This window comes from Pseudochaenichthys georgianus, chromosome 3, assembly GCF_902827115.2.
Source record: "Pseudochaenichthys georgianus chromosome 3, fPseGeo1.2, whole genome shotgun sequence".
Lineage (NCBI taxonomy): Eukaryota > Metazoa > Chordata > Actinopteri > Perciformes > Channichthyidae > Pseudochaenichthys > Pseudochaenichthys georgianus.
In genome coordinates this window covers 13682300-13695137 of record NC_047505.1, presented here as the reverse complement: position 1 = coordinate 13695137, position 12838 = coordinate 13682300, and the positions used below count along the sequence as shown (strand labels likewise).

The 12838-nt window shown below is 42.0% G+C and overlaps 1 protein-coding gene across 1 annotated transcript in view; it reads right to left on the bottom strand.

The window, feature by feature from the left end:
• Positions 1-12838, bottom strand: part of itfg1 (integrin alpha FG-GAP repeat containing 1) — a 214889-nt gene that overhangs the window by 52340 nt on the left and 149711 nt on the right. Inside the window, exon 13 of the mRNA XM_034105187.2 lies at positions 2026-2069. Coding sequence (XP_033961078.1) covers positions 2026-2069 — 44 coding nt within the window. The remainder of the gene's footprint in view (positions 1-2025; positions 2070-12838) is intronic.

Here is a 12838-nt window from a genome sequence, read left to right as displayed (position 1 = left end):
ACATTTTTGAGTCAGAAACTGAGTTTGAAACTGGAGCGTGAGATGGGCCGGAGAATCGGAGCAGCGGGAGCGGTACTGCAGTCGCTTTACCGCACCGTTGTGACGAAAAGGGAGCTGAGCCAGAAGGCAAAGCTCTCTGTCTACCGGGCCATTTTCGTTCCTACCCTCACCGATGGTCATGAAGGATGGGTCATGACCGAAAGAACGAGATCGCGGATACAAGCGGCCGAGATGGGTTTTCTCCGCAGGGTGGCTTAGTGTCTCCCTTACGGAGCATCCACACTACAGCTTCAAAAAAAGCTTGGAGCTGGGCGTGTCTGAAGCTTGGGGATTTTATTCGAGCAACGCGACCAACAACCAATCACATGAATCTCCCTCCCCCGACATACAAAGCAAAAAACCCCGGGGATTTTATGCGAGCAATATATATATAAACTCCCCAAACAGGCGAAAACCTACCAGTTTCACCCACTGTCTCTGCCACCTCCCTCCATGCCTGGTTCTTCCGGTTTGTATCCCGGTAGGTGAAGAGGGTCTGGTCATACAAAACCGGGTGATTCGCTACGGCGATAGTTAGTTTCTCCTCCATGTTTTTTTTAAATATAGAAATGAACGGCGGGATATCTCTCCCAGCTTAGACGCGGTTTGATTGGCTAGGGCTTGAGCTGTCAGATTTTCAGAAACGGGATTTGATTGGCTGGCGCTGGCTTCAACTTCTGACGCCGGAGACGGACCGCTATGCTACCCACAATTCAGTTCGGCGAAAAGCGAGGCAGCGTGACGTCACCCCATTCAAAGTGAATGGGCAGACGCGTTGGAAACCGTTTTTGAAGCTGTCGAAGCTGTAGTGTGGACGGGCCGTTAGGGATAAGGTGAGAAGTTCAGTCATCCGGGAGGGACTCGGAGTTGAACCGCCCCTCCTTCGCGTCGAAAGGAGCCAGTTGAGGTGGTTCGGGCACCTAATAAGGATGCCACCTGGGCGCCTCCCTAGGGAGGTGTTCCAGGCACGTCCAGCTGGGAAGAGACCAAGGGGTAGACCTAGGACCAGGTGGAGGGATTATATCTCTTTGCTGGCCTGGGAGCGCCTTGGGATCCCCCAGTCAGAGCTGGTTGATGTGGCCAGGGAAAAGAAAGTTTGGGGCTCTCTGCTGGAACTGCTACCCCCGTGACCCGACCACGGATAAGCGGGTGAAGATGGATGGATGGATGGATGGAGACTGAGTTTGAGACCAAGCTGGGACTGATGTGAAAGTCAGAAGTTAACTTTTGAAGTGTGTATGTATCTCAAATAAGCAGTGTGTGGCCTTGTCATGCATACATGATCCAGAATCGGAGCATTCGACTACGAACAGAAACCCAATATAATAAAGTTATGAGCAGTAACCCGGTCTTAGCACCTGAACAACAACAAGCAACAAACAATACATATATTTAACAAGGGCATGATTTCAAGAACAGCCCCACATGGCAATTGTTTAAACTTGTGTTCATAAATCTCACAATGATATATTGAAAAATGCCAAAAACGGCCTCTGTACTGCCCGTATATCGGTTCGTTTTGTGAGTTTTTTATTTGTCTACCTCTGCACGTTCCTCTCTTCCCACCCAGTCGGTTTGCACAGTTGTTGAAAGTATGGACAGGTGGAAATCATGTACTTATTTATTTTAGAAACCCCTCTAGTATTTTTTATTTCCCTTTTTTCTGGCTGCACTAAAACATGTGCAACTTAAATAGATAAAAATGAGCTTATACTGCCTTAAAGCTCAAAAACACATCTCCCATTCAAATCCCCTTCCCTAATTTTCTGAATATAAAGTTGATCCTCCCTATAGACATGAAGTTTGGCCAGCAGGATAATCCAGCTCTCTGTCTGTTAAAAAAAGAAATGCTGACTACAGTCAGTAAAATAAAGGTGTATGCAAGGGAAGATAAGTGCATTGGGTACAAGACATTACAATCTGGGAGACACTCGAAGATAAGAAACAATATACTTTTTAAAGCTGTACAAATGTAAGATTTCTTACCTTGACACCTTCTGGACAGTCGTTGGAGCAGAGTCCGCTGAGCACTGCGGAAGACAGAGATGACAGAGTCAGACATGTTGCTCAGCGTGTGTTTCATGTCCAACACAGTGATGGTGATGCTAATCTGCCTTAGGGTCACTGTATCAAGATGCATCAAGCGGGTCAAACTCAGAGCAATTAAACATCCTTTTCTTACACGAGGACTTTCGCTGTGACTGAAAGAAATCAAATTCACAAAAATCGTTCTTAAATGTTCCTCACATTCACGTTATATTTCATGTAACACAATCATCTCTTCTGTGCACTATGTCAATGTGTACAAGACAGACAACTAGACAAGACAAGCTTATAAATAAACTGGCAACATAAAATGTATATACATGCTATTAACGCTGCATGTGCGTGCAATTCACTTATTTGTGTGTACAAGTGCGGCGAGGACAAAATCCGCTGAATTGCTAATCAGTCATTAGAGAAGTGACTTTATTAGCATACTAATGAGGTCCTGGGTCTCGGGTTGCCTTGATTTGCCTGATGAAGTCACGCTGAAGCCCAATACTCTGTTAATAAGGTCCCCACCCCGCCGCGCTGTAATAAACAGCACCCAAACTCAATGCACCTATTTAAGAGGGAGAATCACAGTGCCCGGGCTCCATCAATCGTACAGGCAGTGGGTGGACGAAGCCTCGGTATCAGAGTGGCACTAATTGGCCACAAACAAGTTATCACAAAAATGTACTGTACATACAGCCTCAACGACCCATCAGAACAAAAGTTAGTAATTGATGGAAGGATTTTCAGTTATGTAAAGTCTGTCTATTACATGATCACAAAGCGTCCGTTCATTTAATAGCTCTTTAATTGTTTTTCTCGACATTTCCACATTCAGTCGTCACCATGGTTCTTTTAGTCATGCCTCACGCAGTATTAATAGGAATAGTGAAAGGCTTGGAACAGGCCAATTGCTTTGCTGACGGTATTGCAACCTGCAGTGTTGCGGAAGTCGTGGACGTTCAGAGTACGCAGGTGGGCCAACTAAAGTGTTGTTTCCAGCGAGAACTGTGGTGTGGCAGCTTGCAGCATTCTCCAGAACTGCTCATTCAATGAACTCCGTTTGAAGTTGATTTGATGACAAGTTCATGCAAGGAACACTCACACACGGTGGCTCAGGAGGTAGATAGCCTCTGCCTCTGTGGGAATTAGTGTGTGCTTCCTGCTTTCTTACAGTGCAGACGCTTTTCTGCTTGCTCTTGCCTCTGCTTACTATTTTTTTATGCTGATTTTCCTATTTTTCTTTTCTGAAAACTTAGAGCAGCGGCTCCTGGACATTAACTTATCACTGGGACAGTTATTCTTCGTAAATAGATGGAGGGTTTCAGCCATATTTCAATATTTTTACGACAACCTCAGTCTTACAGTAGCGTGGCATAGCAACAGCTAAAGCCTGGTACTGCATGCTATTTAGCTTAAGCTAGTTAGCAGCAAAATGCCTCCATTCTCTACAGATGACTTCCACAAACTTATACAGAAGATGGCCGTGTTGGAAATGAAAATGCAACGGTTGGAAGTTAACGTGGAAGTGAATGGACTATGTTGGAATGACACCACTTTACCAGTGTTGCAAAATAATGGACAAAGGCATGCTAACTCACAGCTAGTTAGCAGCTACAAGGATTCCAAGGAACAGGAGGGCTGTGTACTGGGTAATAAATCTACAAGTGGTAATCCTCCCTGGAACTCTCTGGGTGCAAGGCCTAAGAGTAAATCATTTTCATGGGATTTGGGAGGACGAACAACAGGCAGAGCCCAGCGCTCTGAAATCTGTGATGCGACCGGCTGGCCTGCATTGTTATCACCCAGGAAGAGCGCCTCTTCAACCCCTATTCCTACTAGGAAACAGCCGTGGACAGCTGCTAAAGGGAGAACTACAAACAATCCTCCTAAACCACCAAGTGTGCCAATCCAGAACAGATACGCTCCGCTGACCGAGAACCGGAGATCCCTTTCTGATGACCTGGATAACCCGTCCTCTGCACATAGCAGGGTAAGGACCAATAGCTACTCCAAAAGTAAAAGGCTAGAGGGAAAGCTAACGACTGGGCCTGAATTCTGATTGTGGGTGACTCTGCTGTAAGAGATGTAAAAAGTCTGTGTAGTAAGAACAACACCAAAGTACTCTGCTTTCCCACGGATATGGTCTCTGACTTGGCTGAGAAGATCCTGCATATTGGGGCTGAACATCCGACTGTGAAAAATGTGGTACTGCACATTGGAACAAATGATGTTGTGAAACAACAGTCAGAAGTGCTGAAAGAAGACTTTAAATGTCTGTTGTTCATCAGTGGCCCTCTACTGCCAGTCAAAAGAGGAGTGGAGAGATTCAGCAGATGGTTTGTACTGAACATGTGGCTTTCAACTGCCTAGCCATACCGTTACCGTCAATTTTATTGACAATTTTAACTTTTCTGGGACCGCAGACATCTTTTTAAGGCAGATGGAGTTTGCCTGAATAAGTCAGGAGTGAAATTGTTTATCTCTAAAATATTCAACTGCCTGCGTCATCAATCTGTTACCTCTGCCAAGGACAAGAGGAATCAAAACAGGAGAAAAACACATCGCGCAGAAAACTTTGAAGAAGTATCACTGCACCCGCCTGAGGAATGTCTTGATTATGGGAAACCTATGAGACAAATGGAGGAGTCTCCACTGCCCTTCACTCCCCAGCTGTCTCTACTCTTTCCCCTTTCACCCTCGCCCACCCTACTGGAGTTTGATGACCACATGAAGGAGATACAGAGGGTTGGCACCAAGTCCTTCCTGGAGTTCAATGACCGCATGAAGGCGATACACAGGGTTGGCAGCATGTCCTTTACCCCCACCCCTCAACGACGCCCACCACAATCACCGAAGCAGAGACGCGCACCATCTCCCCCGTCTTCATCACCGTGCCTCAGAGTCCTGCACGGGTCTGATTTTCAAGACCCGCTCCCGCCCCCTCGACGTGCAATACAGAACCCGCCCCACCACCCACACATATTGCCAATTAGTTCCGCAAACCGACCCGACGGCACAAGATCCGCAAACCGACCCGAACCCGCATATCCTATGAGCAGTGAAAACGTGCAATTATTAACACATGCAGTTGCATATTTGGCTCAAAAAGCGTGGGCTGTTGGTTATTTTCTCCATCTAGGATGACACCAAAAGCCTCCCAGATGTTGGATTTCGCTCTTGAGGAAGTGTTATTGACAATGCTGTATTCTCCGAGCTCCACCTTCACCTCAGCCATTTCGAATGTGGCACGCTCAGCAGGAGATTGATGCGCTGCAGAGGTTATGATTATGCGCGGGGGAGAGGTCTGAGGATTTAAACATTAAACTCAATTATTATTATTTTAATATATTTATTATGCAACACCCGCGACCCGACCCGCATCATCTTTGTTTTACCCAGAACCGAACCCGGAAAAAAGCGTTTGAAAAAATACCACCCGCGAATCACTTTCTTTGTGGGTCACGTACCCGACCCGATGCAGGACTCTGCCGTGCCTACGTCAACCACCTCCCCCCCTTCAAAGACAGCATCTGCGGTCTCCGAAGCCTGATAAGAATGTGTGTGTACAAAACGCAGCAAACTCTAACTGATATGTGCTGGGTCCAGGCTCAAGGGCGTATGGCACTCTCAACTCTTTCCAGGACATGCCGGGGCCCTGCCTGCCAGTAGCTTTGCCGATATCTGTGTTGATAGGTAATAGATTAAGAGCGGTGAATCAGCTTAGAAACAGGAAGCGCTCAAACGTTTGTGCGAGTTTATCACATTTAGCAGTGATTCCATGTCAGCCACAGCTTGTCACAAAACATCTGACTGATAGTGTATTTAACTAACTTAAACTAGCTTTATTAAATGTCAGATCTTTGGCAGGAAAAACGTTTTTAATCAATGATTTTATCACTGAGCATAATCTCGAGTTTATGTTTTTAACGGAAACTTGGATTGAACAAAAGACCAGTGCATCTGTTCTTATCGAAACAACCCCTCCCAACTTTAGTTTTATGAGTCAGGAAAGAATGCATAAGAAGTGGTGAAGTTGCTATTTTGTTCAATGATTCCCTTCAATGCAGGAAGACATCTTATGGGAACTTTGCTTCTTTTGAATATGTGGCCCTTCAGCTGAACACTTGCCCCTGCTAACATCTCAGTAAATGAGCTAGTAGATCATTTTAATTCAAACATTTCAAATGTTATAGATGCCATTGCTCCAACTAAGAAAATATCTCCATGGAGAAAGGCCATGACCGTGAAAACAGAAAAAAGAGTGTCGAAAAGCTGAACGTAGGTGGCGAAAATGTGGATAATTATGTAAATGATGCTGTATGATGTCCTTTTGTTGTTCTATTTATGTTTTTATATTTCATGTGGAACTACTTGAGCAGGTCTCCCTTGAAAAAGAGATCAATGATCTCAATGGGATTTATCTGTATAAATAAAGGTTTGAAATTAAATGAAATGAAAAACAAATCTCCAGGTTCATTTTGAAATCTATAAAGAGAGACTTGGCTTTTATAATTTGGAATTGAAAAATGCACAACAGTCTTTCTTCTCTGACATCATTACCAAAAACTAAAACAACACACTTGCCTTGTTTGCTACCCCGCAGTGTCAGTAGCGTCTGAATTTCTATCCACAAGTTTGATTTATATAGCACATTTATAAACGATTTTTGGTCGAGCCAAAGTGCTGTACATATAATAAAAATAGCCTACAGTAGAGACACTTTACAGCTAATACAATAGCACAGATTGTTCAGAATATCAATATGAGAAAAAACGACACCCTCTATCCTTAGACCCTCACATCGTACAAGGAAAAACTTCCGGAGAAAAACCCACAGTTTAAAGGGAAAAATGGGAGAAACCTCAGGGAGAGCAACAGAGGAGGGATCCCTCTCCCAGGACGGACAGACGTGCAATAGATGCCGTGTGTAAATCGAAGAGATAATACATTTTACAGCATAGGTAGTCCAAATGTTAGGAAATGCATGTGTCTGTAATAAGAAGATTAATCTACGAAGATGTCAACTACTAACAACTCTTGCATTTAAATAACTGTTTCGATGTGTTCCAATCAGGATTTCGTCCAAACCACAGCACTGAGACTGCTCTTGTAAAGGTATTCAATGACATCCACTTAAACACAGACAGTGGCAGAACTTCAGTGTTAGTATTATTAGATCTCAGTGCTGCGTTTTACACTGTTGACCACAACATATTACTAGACCGACTGGAAAACTTGGTGGGACTTTCGGCAACAGTTCTAAATGGGTTTGAATCCTACTTAAAGGACAGAAAAAAAATTGTTTCTATAGTTACACATCTGAGTTGACAAATATGACATGTGGGGTACCTCAAGGTTCCATCTTGGGGCCTCTTCTCTTTAACATCTACATATGCTACCACTGGCTCAGATAATGAAAAACAACAACATAAGTTACCATAGCTATGCGGATGACACACACATTTACATAACCATTTCACCAGGAGACTATGCTCCAATTCAAACACTGAGTAAGTGCATTGAAGAAATCAATGACTGGATGTGTCAGAACTTTCTCCAATTAAACAAAGATAAAACCGAGGTAATGATTTTTGGAGCCAAAGCAGAACGTATAAAAGTTAGCGCTGAGCTTCAGTCTGCAATGTTCAAAACAACAGATAAAGCCAGAAATCTAGGTGTCGTCATGGACTCTGACCTGAGTTTCAACAGTCACATTAAAACAGTTACTAAATCAACCTACTATCACCTAAATAATATATCTAGGATTAAAAGACTAATGTCACAGCAGGATTTGGAAAAACTTGTCCATGCTTTTATCTTCAGTAGACTCGACTACTACAATGGTGTCTTCACAGGTCACACTAAAAAATCTATTAGAAAGCTGCAGCTAATTCAGAACGCTGCTGCTCGAGTCCTCACTAACACTAAGAAAGTGGATCACATCACTCCTGTTCTGAAGTCTTTACACTGGCTTCCTGTGTGTCAAAGAATTGATTTAAAAAATACTGCTGCTGGTTTATAAAGCTTTGAATGGTTCAGACCCAAAATACATTTCTGACCTCCTGCTAAATTATGAACCATCCAGAACTCTCAGGTCTTCTGGGACTGGTCAACTTTCTGTCCCCAGAGTCATGGAGAAGCAGCATTCAGTTATTATGCTCCAAATATCTGGAACAAATCTGCCGGTCCGCTGCAACTCTGACTACTTTTAAATCCAGGCAGAAGACTTTTCTTTTTGCCGCTGCTTTTAATTGAACTATTCATATCTTAAACTGCACTGTAACTTTTGTCCATGTATTTTTTCTTTTAATGTTTCTTTTAATATCTTGGCTTTTTAATGACTGTTTTTAAATGCCATTTTGACGCTGGTTTTAATTGATATATTCAGGCTTATTATTTTTAGGGTTAAAGTCCCCTACGTGTATTGGGGTTAAAGTCCCCCTGTAGGTAGTTAAAGTCATTATTGGGGTTAAAGTCCCCTCGTAGGTGGTTAAAGTCCCCTACGTGTGCCGTTTTGGTTTCAAGACCCTGGTTCGCGGAGGACACCAAAGAAGTCCTAGAAAAGACAACTTAAACTTAACTAATGTGCATTTTTTTTAAAAAGAGGAATAGTTTTGGCGAAAACTAAAAAGGTACCATGGGGTACAGGAATCCATTTTGGTTTCAAGACCCTGGTTCACGGAGGATACCAAAAGAAGTCCTAGAAAGACAAGGTAAACTTAACTATGTGCATTTAAAAATAAAAAAGAGGAATAGTTTCGGCGAAAACTAAAAGGTACCATGGGGTCAGATTATAATTTTCCAAAGGGGGGTTCGTTTAGCATGAAACACTTGAAATACCTAAAGGACAAGTTAAACAAGAAAGTAAAAAGAAAGGGAGGTGATAGAAAACTATTTCTGCTAAAAAGTTAGCAATGATTGGGAGTCAGACCAAAACATTGCAGATGTGTGTATCTCACACTGCACTGTAACTTTTATTAATGAATCTTTGCTTTTAAATGTGTTTTTAAATGTCATTTTATACCATTGCTTTTAAATGAGTGTTTTTAAATGTCATTTCATAATATGTTTCTTAATGCTCTTAATGTCTTTCATTTTTGTAAAGCACTTTGAATTGCCTTGTGTTGAAATGTGCTACAGTATATAAATAAACTTGCCTTGCCTTGAATGGGTGAATGCTGATTTAAAAGCGAAAAAAATGCTTTGACAGTTTGCAAATAATTGGTGCTGCCAACAGCCATGCCGACACCATTTGAGCATACTTTGAGGGATAGCTTTGGACTAGACACTTTAAATTTCAGTTTCTGCAATTTTAAATGCCACAATCTAGCCAAATCGCACAACATAATTGCATTATCTTGGCAAACAATCAACCAAGTTTGAATTAGATATGACAGGGATGGGCAACTTTGATGGTGGTGGGGGCCACATCATTGATGTACTGGCCACTAGGGGGCCGCAGATTCACTTGGAACACACAAATTCCATGTGTTGTATGTAATTATTAACAAATATACTAAGTCTGACATCTTCATTGACATTTTACAATCAAAGGGAACATCCCCAAAAAATGGGAACATCCTCTAATAAGCTCACTAAACAAATATCAGTTCACAGCAATGTTATTTCATTTTTACAAGTGGCATGTTTGTATTGAACAGGTTATTAAACAGTGGAATAAAGCTATTTTAAACTATTGGAAAGCACAGCAAATGTGTGTGTATTGAGATTAACCATTAAGATGACATAAACATGAAGTCATGCACAAACGCAGACATTAGTTGGCTAACTTGAATCTAAAACACTTGTAGCCAGTCTCTGCATTCCCCTTATTACACAATAAGGGGAATGTCAACACGCCTGCACTTTGCTGTTCCTCAGCGCCACCCCCCCCCCCCCCCCCTCCCGCTGAAATTATGAATGAAAAGCGTAGTAATCATAGAAAACACGGCAGGGTCCGTGACAGTTTGTTTTCATCTGATTTCAAATAAACAAAGTATTTTTAAGAAGATTAAACTTGTTTTGCCAAATTCAGATGATAAATACAACTTTTAAGCTTGTAAAGGCATAATTACAAGAGGCAACTTAACGTCACAGCAGGCATAACAACAGCCGGTGTTTCTTGTGAGGGTTTCCCCGGGAAACAAACACAATACACACAAATGCGTCACAGATTATTTTGCGGTATTTTAAAATCACATACGCAGCTCGCGACGTAACTAGGAGTCTAGTGGACGGTATCAGTACTACAAGTAAAAAAAAAAAAAATATATATATATATATATATTTTTTAATTAATTACATTGTTTATAAATTAATCTGAGGGCCGCAAAAAGAGGAGGTGGGGGCCGCATGCAGCCCGCGCGCGGGCCGCCATTTGCCCATCCCTGAGATATGATGAACAGTTTTCGAGAAAAGCTAAAGGACCTACCAACAGGAAGACAGAGATTCCTAGTTCTATGTTTATATAGTGCAGCCCACTTTAAGGCAATAATTACATAACACTTTTATGTAAAGCTTAAATATAGTGTGGGCAATCTACACCAATATTGTTTCATGAAACACTTCAGTAGTGTTGTCTACGAGACAACATTTGTATTTTTAACACAACACCAATCCTCAATTTTCTCCCTGTCTACAATAATCATTCTCCAGTTCTCTATCAACTTTCAAACTTCACAATGGGCAAATCTAGAACTTAGATTAGTGCGGAAAATAAACCCAGAGTCAAAAAGTCCATAGCCATTTGCAGTCGGTCCCTGCCTTCTGCCATTACTTTGTGTGAATAAACAATAAATTGTTTTTCTTTAAAGCTTTGATTTACAAAGAAATAGCGTACGTGTGGCAAGGGCAAATGTGCTGCTTTGAAGTTCAAAAGCGTATTAATTGAATGCCTGAAGCAGAACTTAGATGGAGCTCCCATGAAAGACTAACATTTGTTCCTTGACTCACACTGACCACACTGCATACAAGCTGGAAATTAACATCCTTGATAAACAGGTTTTGGTTTAATTTCATCTGGGAAAACATACTTTAATTTCTTATCAAGGTCTCTGTTGTTGTCACTTAACATTGCATTTCAAAGCATATTCAGTAATCAAATCTGTCAACAACAGGCGTACAGAATGTTTTCAAGTCAAGGATATTAAAGCATGCCTTCAGTGACTAGACCATTCATCATTTAATGAGAATGTTTAACTTCCATTATGGCTTTAAATATAATGTCAGCAGTGAGTTCTGAAAGCCTAAGGCTATTTCTTACTTTTTACATAAGTTGAGTCAAGTTTAATAATGTTTCATAAATGGACAAATAACACATTAGTTAAGGTGCCAGTGGAAGACTGGCCCAGTGCACCAAGTGCCAGAAACAGCCCTGTGTGTAATTATACTGCACATCAACAGCAAACACCACATCAACACATCACAGGCTTTCGACGAAAGTCATTCACGAAGGACACCGATGATCAATACATCTTAGCGATCGGATTATTAATTTCTTGTTTGAATCATATGCTCTTCAGGGTCAGGCTACAGGCACCATTGACACTGACGCTGTAAATCAATATGCAGGGGGGTTAGCCAGTCATTTGTTTGAAGTCGGTCTCATTTGAGATTATAGGGGAAGAGAACATTGGCCAAAAGACATAAGACTGTAGGACTCAAAGCCACCACACCATCAGCTCTTAGCACAAACCCCAACTGCAGGACCTCTTCTGATATCGGGAATACTTTTGATGTGGTTGCCCAATCAATGTTAATGGTTAATGATGTCATAATTGAAGCAATGCATTTTTCAGTGATTGCTTTATCAACAGAGAAAGCATAGTTCTCCAAATCGCAGAGCTGTGCCTGCAGTGAATGCTTTGCACTTTCTGACGCCCGGAGGGTTCCCCCCTGGCCATATCCTCCTGCACAACTGATGCAGCTGCAGGCTCGACCTCTCTCTGTTGCATGTCTCTAGGCGTATACTCTGGCTCAGGATGGCGTTTTGGCTGTTGGTAACCGAGTTCGTTTGCAATACAAGAACAAGGAAGTCCTGTTTCGAAAACTAGAACAGGTTTAGGAAGTTATGTTTATAAGCATCATCTCGAGCAGGGGTTTCCAAAGTGTGGGAAGGTGAGCCTCCCCTCAGAGAACATAAGAACAGCCGCGCCCCCCCCCTCCCAATTATTATTGCTATTATTATTATTGTTGTTGCTATAATGCAGGGGTATTCAATTGCATTTCAAAGAAGTCCAGTAAGAGAAAATGTAATTAAATGCTCTGTTTTCGCTGTCTACCTTTCTCTTGTTTGAGCACACCATTTGAAATTACTCCGACTATTTCTCTCCTCTTGTCTCGTCTCTGTTTGAATCTATCGTGCTGACTCACTGACTGCACCGATTTGATTGGCTGAGTAGCGTCACCTCCTTAAACATTAAACAACAACTTTTTAAAACCTTTTTATCTTTATGTTTTAAACATTTGTATTAAACATTTTTTACATTTTCAACATTGTGGATGAATCCTTATATGCTCCCGGCAACACACTGAACGTCAACTTTGCCTCCTTATTACACTCACCCCTACTTTAGTGGGAACAATGAGTCTGCGTCTTGATGCGCACAGGCGAATGATGCAGGGATGCAATGTAGACAGGAATAAACGCAGATCATCCTCTGGCTGCAGCCTTGACCGGTAGCCTACTTGGTTTTGATCAAAGTAAGTATTATTAAAATTAAAATTAAAATAAAGGGCGGTGCCGGCCGTCAGCGAACCA